Source organism: Anser anser (assembly GCF_964211835.1).
Source record: "Anser anser genome assembly, chromosome: 17".
In the NCBI taxonomy this organism is placed as follows: Eukaryota; Metazoa; Chordata; class Aves; order Anseriformes; family Anatidae; genus Anser; species Anser anser.
This window is the reverse complement of record NC_139738.1, coordinates 3448355-3464138: the sequence shown is the minus strand read 5'-3', so window position 1 is coordinate 3464138 and position 15784 is coordinate 3448355. Positions and strand designations below refer to the sequence as shown.

General features: G+C 54.2%; 1 protein-coding gene across 10 annotated transcripts in view; it reads left to right on the top strand.

Annotated features, from left to right (window-relative positions):
• Positions 1-15784, top strand: part of LOC310882965 (tyrosine-protein phosphatase non-receptor type 11-like) — a 42311-nt gene that overhangs the window by 22722 nt on the left and 3805 nt on the right. For all 10 annotated transcript variants that reach the window (XM_083802515.1, XM_083802513.1, XM_083802514.1 and 7 more), the window contains exons 2-12: positions 1472-1594; positions 9571-9765; positions 11198-11390; positions 11479-11598; positions 11853-11966; positions 12376-12472; positions 13017-13096; positions 13791-13946; positions 14653-14784; positions 14957-15111; positions 15430-15497. In XM_083802515.1, coding sequence (XP_083658641.1) covers positions 1472-1594; positions 9571-9765; positions 11198-11390; positions 11479-11598; positions 11853-11966; positions 12376-12472; positions 13017-13096; positions 13791-13946; positions 14653-14784; positions 14957-15111; positions 15430-15497 — 1433 coding nt within the window. The remainder of the gene's footprint in view (positions 1-1471; positions 1595-9570; positions 9766-11197; positions 11391-11478; positions 11599-11852; positions 11967-12375; positions 12473-13016; positions 13097-13790; positions 13947-14652; positions 14785-14956; positions 15112-15429; positions 15498-15784) is intronic.

Sequence of the window (15784 nt, the reverse complement as noted above, 5' to 3'; positions counted from 1 at the left end):
CTCATCCTGTGCTCTGAAGAGAGCTGAGAGAGACTGCAGCTTATTCTCCTGCAGCTGGTGCTGCCCAGAAGGGCTCGGAAAGCTCCTCTGCCGTAGCAGCGTCAGCTGGGGCTCATCTCCTCCTCTTCGCTCAGGAGAAATATCGCAGCGGTGCCACGCAGAAACGGCTGCCGGTGCATGAGCTAAAGCGGGAGAGAGTTTCAGAGTTGAGTGGCTATCAGCCCTTGTGTGAGATTCGTGAGATTACTCAAAAGAGCCTGGCATTTAGAAAGTGGATTTTCGGTGGTTTCTGAAAAATCGAGCCACGAAGCTGGTGCCACATGGGAAATCATTAACCCGCTATGCATATTTATCACGCATTAAAGCCTTGGGGAAACACCAGTTCATGTGATTGCATCAAGAGAACTCGATCGAGGGTGATAGCATCACAAGTGAGGTCAGTAGATGGTTTGATGACACTGAAAACACAAAGATTGCATTCAAGCAGCATGCAATATAATGAAACATCTTTTCCCTGCGGGTCAGCTGCCTCTTTCCTTTCCTAGGACATCCCATTACGTACGTACACTAATGCTTTCCAGCCCCATGCAAAAATCCTGCTTCCCTGGGCTGTGCACGGGTCCCTTGCAGAGAATTGTGCTTTTTTGGCACAGCGGCTGCACGGTTTGGGTCATTTTTTCTCTGTGCTCATGGGAAAGGTGACTGCGTCACCACAGCCTGAACTACAGATATTTAGTGGTTGAGGAGCAGCTGCTTCATCTTGAGCTGAAGAGGCAAAGCTGCCTTGGATGAGATGCTGCAACCAACTCGCTGGGTTTGCTCCAGCAATTAAAATCCCTCTTGTAGCGTCAGGACTCGTCCCTGCCTCGTGTTGCGGTCCAGAGCACGGCTTTCTGTCTTGATGGGGTCTCAGTGGAGCCCTCTTCTTCTCCCCAGCTAGGGCATCCCCTCTTTGTAAGAGGATTTTAGTGGGGACACCGAAGGGCTGAGGCTTGGATTCTTGCCTTGGGAGACTGAGAGGCTCAGCGCTCTTGATGGTGAAGCTTTTTTTTTGCAGATCCTCTGCTGTAAAACACACCCAGCAGCTCTTAAAGAAATGCGAGTGCCCTCGGGGAGATGCAGGACTTTTCTTGGGGTCAGTCCATCTGCCAGCAAATTGATTCGAGCCTGGGTGGGACGCGGCCAGCTGGGATCAGATCTGGACCCAAAAAATCAAAACCATCTGGCGGCTTCCTATCGCGGGGTGCTGCAGAAAGCTTGCGGGGCTCCCGCTCTGAGGAAGAGGAGGGCAGAGCAAAGAGGTCTCTCCTAGTAGATATCTGAGGTTTTCTGCACTCTGACGCATGAGTGGGGGGCAGCTGCCACTGGGCTCTGGTGGGTGGAGGGACGGTGCCAGCCCCGCGGGCAGGAGGATGGCATCTGCCCCGCGGGCAGATACTCACGTATCTCATGTCACGTTGTCGCTTTGCAGGTGGTTTCATCCCAACATCAGCGGCATCGAGGCAGAGAAGCTGCTCCTGACCAGGGGCGTCCATGGCAGCTTTCTGGCTCGGCCCAGCAAGAGCAACCCCGGAGATTTCACCCTCTCCGTCAGGTAAGCAGCCGGCAGCAGATGAAGGTGGGAGGAAGGGGCTTCGGGAGCTTCCTGCATGCTCCACAAGTGTACGTACCGGGGGAGGCACAGCTTGGAGGGGGCGGTGCCGGTTGTGGCATGTGCTTTTGGGGCCATCGGTGCCAGAGGAGGGAAGGTAACGTGCTGAAATTTTTGAGGGGAGCATCTTCAGTCCCAGCAGGAATGAATCATCTCGCTCCAACTTCAGGGGAGCTTCGAATAGGTGCCTTTGGGAGAGAGCTGATTTCTGTCCCCAAGGGGGTTTCCGTGCAGGCCCCCGTAAGGGAGCAGGACCGCACGGTGCGGTGTTCCCAGGGCTGTGCACGTCGCCTTGGAAGTGCTCTGGTGTCCCGTGGGAGCAAGGCACTTGCCAAAGGAGAGCTGCAGCTCTGCTGGTGGCCTTTGTGCAGGCGATGAGCAGGTAGAGCTGGTGGGGGGGACTGAAGGCAAAGAGCAGCACTGACCCAGCAAGTCCCCGAGACGGGAGGAGGAGGTTGTGGCCTGAGCTCTTTCCATCCAGCTGGGGCCTCGCAGGCAAATAGCTCTGCAGAGGTTCCTCCAGGCACTCGTATCTCTTTTTTTTTGGTGGCTTCTGTTTAATTTAAACAACCCTCGTTTTGTTTAGCAAACTGCAGTGAGTTTATGCATCCTTCTACCACGCTGTGTGCAGAGGCTGTGCAAATGACAAAAGGGACGGAGCATTTCTTTCTTTTATTTCTTTCCCCTTCAAGTTATTTCCCCCTCTTCAAGTTTATTTCCCCCCTCGCAGTCATCTCTGGACTAGAACCTGCCCTGTCTGCTCGGTGCAGTTATTTCTTAGCTTGGTGCGAGTTTGCAGCTGCCTTATTTTTTCCATGCTGCCTTTTTTTTATTTTTTAAGTCAGGGGAACGCACCCAGCCACTTCTATCCTCTCCAGCCATCGGGGTACGGAGCATCACGGCGGGAAGGACCCAGCCCAGCTATTGTGGTCTGCTGCCAGGGGTGGGATCCGACCCCGCTGGCTCGCCCCCGAGCTTGCAATCAGAGGCGGCTGAGAGCTAATGAGAGAGACAGGAAACTGCGTAATTAGTATGGGAAATAAACTCGGTCACGGAGAGCAGCCTCGAGCCAGCAGGGGCAGCGAGGGAATACGTGTGAAGCAGGGGGTTGGCTTCACGTGAGCTCTTCTCTTGTAATTTTATGAGTCAGGGTGATGCCTGGCCATAAAGTGAGTCCCAACAGCGCCCGCTCAGCCGGGCGATGTGCAAGCAGACGCAGGTTTTGCCCTGTGCAGCAGTGTCGTGATGTGGCAAGATACCCAACCAGCAGCCTAATTACCCCAAATTAGCAGAGTAAATTGCTCTGCTGGGAGAGTCGTGCCCGTGCCTGCGTTACTGCGCCGGGGCCTTCTGCCGGGGAGTCACGCTACGGCTTGGCGGAGTTTCTGTCCCTGAGCTCCGTCCCGTGACTCAGGCGAAGACCACGCGCCTTGCTGCTGCTGTGGTTTGTCACCTTCCCCCTGTCCCAGCCCGCTGCCTCCCCCGGGGAGCCCCAGAGCAGTTTTATTGGTGCTTTTATCTCTTTAACCCCTCTCTGCAGCAGGTTACTGGGGGGGGGGGGGGGGGGGCTGGACCACTTCCTACCACCGGCTGATCCTTGTGTTGCAGTACATATTTAATGACAGTGTCATTTTGATCGTAAAATCTGCAGAGCTAATGCCCTTCCATCGTGAATAGCATGGGGCAGAGCAGCACGGCGTGCCCTAACGCCGTGCCACCGAACCGTAGCGCCCCAACCCACTCACGCTGTACCCCGGTGGAAAGTCTGACCGATTCTCACAGTTCTCGGTAAACCAAAGCCGTGACACGTACCGTGTTTCCAGGAAGGCACGTGAAACGTGACACAAAGCTTAGCGACATCGTGAATTGAAGACGAGGAAAGAATTTATTTTCATCGACTGCTTTTACCTACGAGTAAACCCCTCCCTGGCTCGTGCCATCTCTCTGTCCTGACACTTGAGGCAAGGGTTGTCCCACAGTCCTGGTTAGGGAGAGTGATTTTGCTTATAACTCATCTGAGCAACATGCTCTTGTCTCACTGAAATTGATGGTCCCAAGACATGTGCGTAGGTGTTGCAGCTCTAATTCCTAAAAGCATCTGATAGAGTACACAGCAAGTAGGTTTATTGAGCTCAGAAAGCTGAAGACCCCTTCCCTGCACACAGACAGATGGGACAACATGGTGTTATTCTCACCTAGAATTGCATCTGAACAGGGCTATATATATATTCTTTTCAAAAAACGAAAGGTTTACCAAGGAACAATACAAATACCTTTGAAACAGCATCCAAAATAAAGCGTTGGTGGGTGAGAGTGCTTTTAGGAGAGCAAGCAAAACCTCTTCCTCTTCTCTCGCCCTCCTTCCAGCTTCTTCAAGGGTTTCTGAGAGGCAGTGAGGGGAAAGGCAGCTTAATTAGAGAGGACGTGGGCTGCAAAGAAAGCAGGCGCTGGAGTGTTGGCTGACCAGACCACCCACCAGCTGACCCGCGTGCTGGTGCGTATCCAGATACACGTCCCCGAAGAGGAGCTAGGGAATAACATTGCAGAAGTTACGAGGAGGTTTCCGTGAAGTTCTGTGTCTCATTCTCCTTCCTTTCTTTACCCCTTTGTACCCTTTCAGCCTTTTCCATTACAGCAGCTGGTGCTCCCAAGGCTTTGTTTTTTTTTTTTTTTTTCCTTGCAAACATGTGGAGCACATCAATAGGGAGGGAAGTGCTCTGGCAGCTTGGGCTGGAGGTGGAGATGATGGAGAAGTCATTCTGAGTACGGCAGCAGTAATAAGCACTGTGCCTACATGCAAGCTGTCTCGTTTTGTTCCCTGCAGCCACTGCAGCACTGCTCTCTGGAGGTATTTTGATGCTGCCTCAGCCCAGAAAATCAGACAGCTCTGTATCACCGCGTCGCTGGCTGGGGGGGGATGCTCCTCACGGCAGGGGTTGGCTCCTGCAGAGGTTGCCAGCACCCCAACGCTTCGTGCTTTCCCTTCGTGGCTCACAAAACCTGTGCTGAGTGAGGATGTGGGCAGCAATGCCAGGAAAGCCTGAGATCCTGAGCCTGCACTGGAGCTGGGCCTCTGAATTTGTATCCTGATTTTTGTGATTTTTTTCCTGATTTTGAAAGTGGGGTCCATTGGAGGAGAAATGGGGGAGGCCACACAGGGAATGCCCCATGTCTCCAGCACTACAGCACACACCTGGATCTGCCAGGGCATGTTTGCAGAAGCCCAAATATTTAAACTGCTCCTGCAGAAAGTGAGCAGCTTCTTACAGACCTGGCCAGGGCTGGGTAAGGAACTCGAACAAAAGGAAAAGGAGTCCTGAAATTTTGCCTGAGTGGTGCTTGGCCCGTGGCCACACCAGTGATGAGGATGCCAGGACATTTAAGAACCGTCTAGAGGAGACACTGCTCACTTGGTCACTGGGTTGTGTTTTATGGGAACAGTTCTCATCCTTGCTCATGGGATGCAGTGCAAAGTGCTTCTGGTAACAAAATCTTGTTAGAGCTGTGCTCTCCCAGAGCAGCTTCCCTATTAACACTTCCACTGAGCATTCTGACATTTAAATTGACTGGGTTTTGTTCTTTTTTTTTTTTCTTTTCTTTTTTCTTTCTTTTTTTTTTTTCTCAAAGACATGTACAAATGCACTGTGGGTACAGGTTAAGACATGCAATCAAGGAAGATTTTTTGTCGTATTGAATATGTACTCCACAAAAAGGATTAAATCAATGCCACAGGCGCGTTGCTTGGTTGAGTCGCTGCCTGCAGACAATCCAGATGCAGCACAGGAAGAAGGCTGGGTCTGGAGAAAAATGGAAGGAGGCTTACAAGAGGCTCTCTTCTAAAACACTTGTCCTTATGTCTCATCCTAACAGCACCGACCAACCCGATTAAGGCCCTGTAAGGCTGTACAAATATTTAGTGAGCGATAGGACCGATTCTGCTTTTTCCAGGCTAGGCCAGCCAGCGAAAGGAAGCTCTGGTTTTGTGTTACAGCTGGGAAAGAGGTGATGGATCCTGACTCGCTTTGAAAGTCCTTGCTCAGGAGGTACTCGACAGCACCAGATCATTGCGTCTTAGCTGAGTGCTTTCATCACAAGGCCTCTCTTGTCTTAAGAAAGCATCTTCTCCTCTGACAGCTACATTGAGACTTTGTCTTGGAGTGGCTTGAATTTACCTGGAAGCAGATAGTTCAGTTTGGGGTTTTTTTGGGTTGCTTTTTGCATCTTGTCAGAGGGGTTATACATGTGTGCTGTGAAGCTCTAGGTTTTCTCTGTCTGACGCAGGCAGGAAAAGCACATGACCGAAAAAGACTCTTTGGGATGCAGAGAAATGTATTTCTGACGTTTGAGGTGGTTCTGCCTCCAGTGACAAAAAGGGTCTGTTTGGTAGGGTTGGTTTGTTTTTGTTTTTGCAAGTCCTTTTTTTTTATTGACTGTACTTTATTGTAAAGAAGAGCAGAGTGCATCTGCGCTGGTGGTCAGTGCAGTGTGGGCTGAAAACGTTAGACTCAGATTCACAAGTTGGAATATTTTGGATCAGGAAACTCCTGCATATCTAGGGAGGAGTTGTGCTGTTTGTGAAAAACTGGTCTTATTTGCACTGTGACAGGAATAACCACTCCACTGCTTATTGTAAACTAAAGGCAGCAATTCAACAAATGTTCTCATTTTGTATTTAAATTGCACATTGGATGGGTTTGGGAAACAGTTTTCATTTTAGAGCTCATAGCGTTGAGTGGCAGTGAATTATTTTTTCCAAATTATCCCGCATGTGGTGCCAACTCGCTCCTGAATACTAACAGGCACTTGAGTTCCCGCATTGAAGATGGCATAGAGTAGAGCTGGGGTGGAGGTGGCACACATTTCTTGTGCTGAGGGCCTGCCAGAGGGGTGAAGCAAGGCTGCAGGAAGATGCTGAAGCAAGGATGATCATCTTGTGGGCTGTGTGGGACTGGCAGGGGAATCTCAGCTTCTAGTTTTTCTATAACTTGCTGGGAGATTATGCACGAGCTCCTCTCTGGGTCACAGATTGCCTTTTGCATAGCAAAGGTGAAGATGCAACTGCTCAATTCCCTGCTCCTCTAGCACTAACACGGCTCTCTGCTGAAAGCCTGGAGAGGATGGCAATCCACTCTGATAGCATACAGAAGCTTCGCTGAGGACAGAGGCAGCTCTTGCTTGCCTCTGAAGCTGCCCAAGACGCTGGTGGCTGTGACCAAACAGCGCTGCATCCTTGTACAAAGCTGTTTGGAGCAGCCGAGCCCTCCGGCACAAGGCAGCCGGGTGCTCGGGTGTCTTTTTGTGCTTGCTTTCACCAGCCAGCACACTGAGGGCACAGCATCGTGGATGCTGCTGGTGTGGAGCTCAGTGCTGCCCCGTTTGGCGCTGCAGAGGTGACGTGAGGTCTACGAGAAGAAAAGGGGGGAGAGGGGAGTCGATGAATGCCCTTTGTGCTTAGCCTGACCTTGGGGGCTCATGGGATGAATGACCCTGATTATTTCCCTGCTTTTCATCCCCCAAATGCTCGAAGGCCGTGGGGGTGGCTCTGTGAACCGAGCCTTTGTAGGTCTGCGATGGGGCTGGGACACGGGGAACTATGGAGCCTCAGGCCAAGAGGCACAAGCACAGCTTCGTCCAGGCCCCGCTGCTGGCCGAAGCCGTGTGCCAGCTCCTCCTGCGGCCTCTGAATTTCACTGCCAGTTCTCGTTTCCATCTGGTAAGCTCTGCTTGTGCCCTAGATGCAAACGCTGCCAAGCTTTGGAGCCTACGACGATGCAGCAGCTGGAAGCGAGGTGGTAGGCCGAGCTCGGGGCCGAGCTCAGCAGATGGGCCAGGACGAGACAACCATGTCTCACACGGTGCTTCCTGTCCTGCACGTGGCTTGGGCCTGTCTCCAAAGCTTTGCCACCAGGGGTGGAGTGCCTTTTTGAGACCCAGATGCCGATTTTTCACAGCTCAGGCCCCGTTCGTCAGCCCCTTGCTGGGTTTGCCCCGCGGCTGCTACGGGGTGATGGTAGCGCTGTGGAGGCGGTCTGTGCTCACGCTCGGCTGGTCATTTCCCCTGGGTTGGTGCTAATTGGAAATCACCTCAATGCCCAACCCGAGCCAAACGAAGCATCCAAGAAGAGCTGTGTGAGCACAAAGTGCAATTAGGGGTTGCATGCTGACAAGGTCCTCTCTAGCAGCTGGGATGGAGCACATGGGGTTGGGGCCATCTGTCAGGGCAGCGTTTCGGGAGGGACCTTGTGACACTGTGCCTCGAACGTGGCTGGAGTGCTGCTGGCCTGAGGCCATGTCTCTGCAAAAGGCAGGCCCGGAAGATGGCACAAGGGGCTGCCAGCGCTTCTGTGGGCTCTGGGAGGCTCTGCATGCAGAGACCCCATTGCCCAGCTCCACCTTGGCCTCTTCTTGTCTCGTCTGCTGCAGACTGGTAAGTTTGCTCTAAGACATCTCAGTGGACAGTCAGAGTTTAATCTGCTTGGCCCCACAACAAATAAGCCCCTCAAAAGGCGAAAGTGGTGGCTATTAAAATCCTCAAGGCAGGTGGAAGTTGCAGAATCCCTGGCAGGAGGTACCTAAAGGCAGCCGCAGCTCTGGGTGACATGAGTACATCCCAGGGATGCGCTGACCTTCTCGTCACTGTCAGGGCTGCTGTACCTTCACAAGTGTGCCCTTCACCAGCCGTCCCACCATCCTGCAGACCCACGGCTCGCTGGGCCTGTTGTCCTCTGCTGCCTGGCCTTTTGGGAGAGGGAGCTAATTGCAAAGCCCTCTCAGCGTGGGCTCTCGCTTTGCAGGGATCAAGGTGGTATTCAAGAGGAGGTATCGAGGGGAAGGTCGTTCCTCACCTTACCCGAGGACCAAACCTCCCTCTGAAATCAAGTGGTCCAGGCTCCGAGCTGGATGGTGCCTGCAGACCGAGGAAATGGAGCAGGAGGTGGTTTTGTGGAGCTGGGGCTAGCGTCCAGAAACCTGGGCTGCTGCTGCGCTGCCTGTCCTGCGTGGGGCTGTACCCTGCTGCAAAAATGGGGAGCGGTACCACAACTGGGAGCTCGTTCTTCGATTTAACCTTGTGCACAGACCACCGTAGCATTTCTAATTTCACACTTCATGAAATGGCTTTTCTGGCCGACCTAATAGACTGCTCACACCACCTCGGGTCTCCTGCATCTCGCCGTCGTGGTTGCTTTGGCAACAAATTGAGAGAGGCTGGGAGCAGCTCGGCACAGTAAAGAAAATGAGAAATTTGCCCAGATTTACAAATCTCCCTGACCCGGCTCGTCCATCAAGCCACGGGCTTCCAGCTCTGGCTGCTGGGCTGGGGGGGCTGCTGCTGATTGCATTTAAAATGCAATTACCCTGCTTCTCGGGAAGGTTGGGGTGGCCTTCTGAGGGGGGGAGGCTGGGCTTCGCTGGGGGAGGCTGATAAAGGCACCCCCCAGACCTCCCCATATTCCCTGAGGGGCATCACTGGAGAGAGGAAACATTAACCCTTTCTGTAGCTTGTAGGGTTTGTGAATACCAGGCCAAGCATGGGTGATTTCTTTTTTCTGCCTTTTATTTTCTTTAGAGCTAATTAGATGACAGCAAGTGCTCCCTTATGTGGAATATGGTTTGTCGTAATCAGAGCGAGGTGGCAGCCTCATCTGGCCAAGAGAATAAGTGGTGCAGGAAGCGGAGGGGAAGGCAGAGAATGAATTTTTCACCTCTTCTCTACAGGCTGGCTGGGAAGCAGATCAGGCTGGGAGTTTCGGAGGTGCTGAGTCCATCCTTGACTGAAAACCTTGGCTGAATATGAGGCCGAGGTGCTCCCGTACCTGTAGCAGCCGTGAGCAGGGAGCGCGTGGTGCAGCTGGAAGCCAGGCATTTCTCCTGGTTTCCATTCTGCCCCCCTTACAGACTTGTTTGCCTCCCTTCCTCAGGAGGAACGACGAGGTGACGCACATTAAGATCCAGAACACAGGGGATTACTATGACCTGTACGGAGGGGAGAAGTTTGCCACCCTTGCGGAGCTGGTGCAGTACTACACCGAGCAGCAGGGGCTGCTGCGGGAGAAGAACAGCAACGTCATCGAGCTGAAATACCCCCTGAACTGCCAGGACCCCACCTCGGAGAGGTAAGCTATGCTCTCTGACGAGAGCTGGGTCACTGGGAATCCCCTCCAGCTCATGGGGTTTTGCCACTAGTCCCAAATCCCGGTGGGCAGCGGCCGGGCAGCCGCTCGCATTAGCAGAAGCTGCGGAGAAGTGGAAAGCCCCTTCGGCTGGGTTTCCCCCTGCTCTGCCGCCAAGAAGAGGCTGGCTTGGCAAAGGAGATCCAGAAAGGTCTGTGCTCCAGACCACACATCCAGCAGCACCGGGGAGAGGAGAGGGAAAAGGCTCCAAGCCCTCTAAATATAAGAAATGACGGTGGTGTCAGAATATAGCGGGATGCGTCAGGATCGTAGCATTTCCGAGACGTGGCCCTGAACAGCAGCAGTGCCATAAGCGGTACTGAGCTACCTCAGCGCTGCTCCGTCCTGCCCTCGTGCAGACCTCAAGCCTGCAGGAAGGGATTTTGCTCTTTAAAGGTCTTCCCAGCCAGGCTTGGCATGGCTGGGAGGGGGATTTGAAAGGCTCAGCATCGCTGACTGCCGTTCTGTAAACTTCATCCTGCGGGACAAAGTGGCCGAGACATCGCCTGATGCTATCGCATCCCTTGGAAGAGTTTTTGGAGCCTCTCTGAGTTCCTGGCAGCTTGGCTGGCAGGCCGGCAGCCAGCATCTTCAAAGGTAGCCTACATGTCACTGGGGCTGTGGTGTAAGTGTGTCAGCAGAGCAAGAGAGAGGATTAGGAGCGCTCAGAAGGAGGCCAGGGGCACGTGCACGCAAGATGTGCGCAACCAGGAGGGTGAAGCAGCTCACTCCTGCTCACAGCAAGGTTCAGAGGAGCTGAGCACAGCCCCCTGCTCCCTCCTGGTGAGCTGGGAGGCAATGGCACTGACTGCAGCAAGGAAAACCCATGCAAAAATTGTTCCCAAACTGCATCAAAGTCTCTTGCTCCTGGTCAGCATTGGCTGTGCTGTCTGATACTGTTTGGTGTGGCCTATTGGCTCCAAGAATTCTGTTTTTATTCAATATTTAAAAAAAAAAAAAAAAGGAAAATTTAGCCACCTTCCAGTAAGAACTGCCAGAATCGCATTTCTTACTGCTCCGCTGCAAATCCTTACGTGACCTAGGTGAGGATGGATCCCTAGATCCCCAGTGCTCACTGTACATCATGCGGTGGTTCAACCCGCTGATGCCATTTCACGTTTGGCTGGAGGGCTGAGCAAAGTCCTGCCTCTTCCAGCCTCAGGCCGAGGTACTGATGTGACATTGCAAAATGTCAGAGGGACGTCACTTCTAAAATCGCTCCATCTGGTGTCATGCCAGGGGGGAGAGCAGTCGGACCAGGAGCACAGAGGTGGTGTCCCACGAGCATCTTCCCAAGCAGCTGGTGCAGTTCGTGCCTAGAGGCGAGGTTCTGCACCTTCCCAGGCTGACCTTCCTCCCCACCGCTGCTCTCCAGGTGGTACCACGGGCACCTCACCGGCAAGGAGGCAGAGAAACTTCTGACGGAGAAGGGGAAGCCAGGCAGCTTTCTGGTGCGGGAGAGCCAGAGCAAACCGGGAGACTTTGTGCTGTCGGTGCTGACAAACGAGGATAAGATGGAGACGGGGGACAGGAAACCCCACGTCACCCACGTGATGATCCACTACCAGGTGGGTGATGTGCTGTCCTCCCCGGGTGGGTGACCCAGCTGGGGGCTGCACCTTCAAGTCTCACCGTGCTTCTGTCGCCCTCCTGCAGCCAGATGGGAAGTACGACGTGGGAGGAGGAGAGAGGTTTGACACGCTCACAGACCTGGTGGAGCACTATAAGAAGAACCCCATGGTGGAGAAATCTGGAGCTGTGGTTCATCTGAAGCAGGTAACAGCTGCTGTAGCACGTAGCTGTTGGTTTGGAGCTTGTGCAAGCTCCTGGGTGAGTGCATGTGTCTGCCCCAGCACCTTCTGCTGGCCACTTGTCCATCTTGTCCAGGCTCACCACTGCCACAAAGGCCTTGGGGATGGACCCATCTCCTGCCTGAATCCTCTGGGATTCAGGAACTGATTTTTCAAGGGACAAGATCTGTCCTTCTGTTCTTGAAAGTGATTTCTCTTCTGTCTCCATCTGTCTTTCAGCCATTCAATGCCACACGCATCAACGCGGCCAACATTGAAAACAGAGTGAAGGAGCTGAACAAAATGGCAGATCACAGCGAGAAGGCCAAGCAGGGGTTCTGGGAAGAGTTTGAGGTATGGGATGCTGCTGTGCTCTGTCCCACTTGTGCCTGCGAGTGAAGAATATCATCCCTGCATGGCAGCGCTGTGGTTCCCCAGCACTGAAGACCTCTTTGTGGTGCTGTTGCTCCTTTCCCTGTTTTCTGTGCTTAACTGAGTTGCTTCTTGGTCCTTTTTTTCCTTGCCTTTTCGATGTCTGAGGCAGTTTCTCCTTCCTCATCCTCCAGCTGTGTGCCTTTTGTTCCCTGCAGAGGTCTGTGCCTTCTCCCCCCCGTTAGCTCCCCCAGCAGGCTGCATCCTGGCTCCCTGCCCTCTCCTGCCAGCACTCTGCTCTTCATAGTATTGGGAAGCCAAGCAGTTAGCTGAGATCCTCCGAGCCCCTTTTCTACCCAGAACAGTTTGTTCTGTGTGCTTTGCCCCACAGATGCTGCAGCAACAGGAGTGCAAGCTCCTCTACCCCAGGAAGGAGGGACAGCGACCCGAGAACAAGGCGAAGAATCGCTACAAGAACATCCTTCCCTGTAAGGAGACGCTGAATATTGGTTTCGTTTTTTCTCACTGCAGCCTTCTCTGGGGCTAGTTAACCCTGCAGAGCTTTCTGATCGTGGCTGAGCTGGAAAGAGGTGGGCTCTGTCCCGTGGGAGTGATCTGGGTAGCTCGTGGCCTTCTCCATCCCCTCTGTTACCTGGTCCTCCCCTTTTGCTTGGGAAATCGGTGCATCGCTATCCAATTTGTGCTGTGAGTCTCAGCTTGCTTCAGAGCTCAAGTGTAGCTCAAAAGTCACACGGAGCCAGACCCAGAGCCTCCAAAGTCGATGCTGGGGAACTTGAGCTCAGGTCAGCCAGCAGCACCGCCTGCCGCTAACACCCACCCAAATCACGGGCCTGGCACCGTAGCTGTGAACCAGGCAGTGTGGGCTGCTGCCGAGTGTCGTTAGGAGAGCATCGTGCGCCCTCTTTTGCAGTAGCTCCCACGTTACTTCACGGCAAGAGCCTGGTGGGAGCCACCCCGGGTGCCCTGGGAGGCTGCTGCGCTCCCTGCTCACTCTGGGCTCTTCTCCTTCAGTCGACACCACGCGGGTGGCGCTCCGAGACGTGGACGAGAGCGTGCCTGGGTCAGACTACATCAATGCCAACTACATCAAGGTACCCGGGGAGGGGAGGGCAGCACGGGGGGGCTTTCTGCAACCCACTGCTGGGTTGCTGGTGGGGGGATGCAGTAATGGTGTAAAGCTGGAGGGAACAGCTTGTCAGGAGCCATCTGCATCCCCAGGGTCGGGGTTTTTCTGCCACGTCCCCAAGGGATCTCACCGTTCTACCATGTCTTACTTGCCCTGATCTAAGAGTTGATCTCGATCCCCTCCTTTCCTTACCTGCTCAGGAGGTCCTAGGGGACTGACCCAGACTCTGTCGCTGGCCATTATCTCTGAGGTCAAATTATAATTGTCAGCTGGAAGCTAAGAGCTGCCCAGAGGTGTATTTCCAGCAGCGCTGCTCTGGCATTTTAACACCAGCTTTAGGGAAACCTTTGTGGTCGCTTCATCCCAGCCAGCCTCTGCAGCTGCCAGGTGGTGTGAGTCCGTGCTCAGAAGCGTGTGTTACAGCTCAGTACCAGGCCCTGGTGGTGAGCTGACCGCTTTGTTGGTGACATCAGCTTCTGTCAAAGCTGACGGTGGGAGCGGTTCCTGTCCATGAGGGCAGTGAGTGGAGGAGAATCATCTAGCTCAGAAATCCTGCCCAGCAAGGTGTGCTGACTTTGCCGCTAAACAATTCTCAATCCCTCACTCCGGTTTCGTTGGCTTTCCCTCCCCCCCCCCCCCCCGCCCCCTTTGCTCCTCAGAGCATCCCTGAGGATGGAAGGAACTCGGAGCACTGCAAGATCTACATAGCCACCCAGGGCTGCCTGCAGACAACCGTGAACGACTTCTGGACCATGGTGTACCAAGAGAACAGCCACGTCATCGTGATGACAACGAAGGAAGTGGAGCGGGGCAGGGTGAGCACGGTCACCAAGCCTGAATGTCACCTACGTTGCGTGCCAGCCTGTGAGGCTGGATGCAGGGAGTAGTCCCAAAGGCAGGCCTTGAGAGCTGAAAGGGTGGTGCAAAGCCAGGCTGGGTGGTTAGCAGGGGCTTGTGTTAACATGTGAAGGGGAATTGGTAACGAAATAATCCGGGGCGGTCAACCTGACTGTGTTATCCTGCCTGGACAGCTGCAGGTCCCTGCCTGTAATGATGGGGACCTCTTGCAGGGGAGGGTGTCACAGGCTGTGTGAGGGAGGAAAGTAGTTGTAGGACTTGTTTGGGCGGCCCCTGTGCATGCTTCGAGGCGAGTGGGTTGGTAGGGGCCCTTCCCTGGTGAAGAGCAGGGCTAACTGTGAGCAGGACCAGCAGTTTGGCTGAGGAACGAGGGCAGGCTGTGCTCTCAGCCGCCTAGTCCAGAAGTGAGCTCAAGACGTTGCCTCTCAAGCCCTGCTGGGATAGCTCCTCTCTTGCAAACAGGAGAGAGGAGTTCCATGAAGCATCACTTCTAGGACTGGCTCTTCCCAGCTCAGCTTGAGGAAATGCTCGGCGTGCGTGGTTCTCCTTAAAACCTTCACCCCGGGGCTGCTCGCCCTTGGAGCACAGCAGCATCCCCGGCGAGGCGTTCAGGGGTCCATCCCCAGCTCCCCACTAACGAACATCTCTCCCGTGTTGCTGCAGAACAAATGTTTCCGCTACTGGCCAGACAAGGGCTGCGCCAAGGAGTACGGGTGCATCTGCGTGCGCAACGTGAGCGAGCGCGAGGCCCAGGGCTACTACCTGCGGGAGCTGGAGATCGTGCGCACGGACAGGGTGAGTCCCCTGCTGCTGCCTGCACGCTGTGGGAAAGGGCTGGAGCTGAGACCCTGGGGATTTTTATCCAGTGGTCCCACTGCTGAAGTTCTGGGCCGTTTTGCCCCGGTTTCGTTAACCAGAAAGGAAGGAGGGGTGTCCTGACCAGGCGGTGGGTCTCTGCTCCCCGCAGGACGAGCGTCCCCGGGTGGTGAAGCACTATCAGTATTTCAGCTGGCCAGACCACGGGGTGCCCAACGAGCCGGGAGGGGTTCTCAGCTTTCTGGACCAAGTGAACCGGGCACAGCGAAGCATTCCTGACACGGGGCCGATCATAGTGCACTGCAGGTACGAGCCAGCGGGGCAGCGCCGTGGGGATGGGGAACAGCAATGTGTCTCTTCCTTTTGTTACCTGCAGCTGGGTTATCACACAAACTGGTGGTGGGTTCATGTGGGGAACAGCAGCCCTGATCTGGAATTGCTAGTTCCGATGCAGCCTGCTAGACCCTTGTTTCCTGAAAAGCTCAGCTTTTGCCCAGGCTTGTTTTCTAGCAGCTATTCCAAATCCATCCGGGATGGACCAGGCATGCAGCTGAGTGTGGGAGCCGGGCTGATCAACAGGGCAAAGACTCCTCCTGCAGTGATTTTTTCCTTTTCTCTCTCCAGTGCTGGAATAGGACGCACAGGCACCATCATCGTGATAGACATTCTGGTGGATATTATCCACAGGCAAGGTACGGCCCCGTGCACGCCTCGTGGCTTTCACTGTTTGCCTGACCCTGCCCGCTTATGGGATAACCCTGCTCTTGTGCAAGCAGTGGGTCCATGATCTCCCAGCAGTGGGTTTGACTTGTTTAGGACACAGGCTTGGTCTGCGTGTGGGATGAGAGAGGCTTTTGTAGCCCGTCCAGTCCCTCGCTTCTGTGCTTGCCAACAAATGTTGCTCCATCCCTGCAGTGATGAGCTGTGCCCCAGCCCCCAGTGGGTGTGCACATGGGCCATTCTTTTGGGAGAGTTTTCT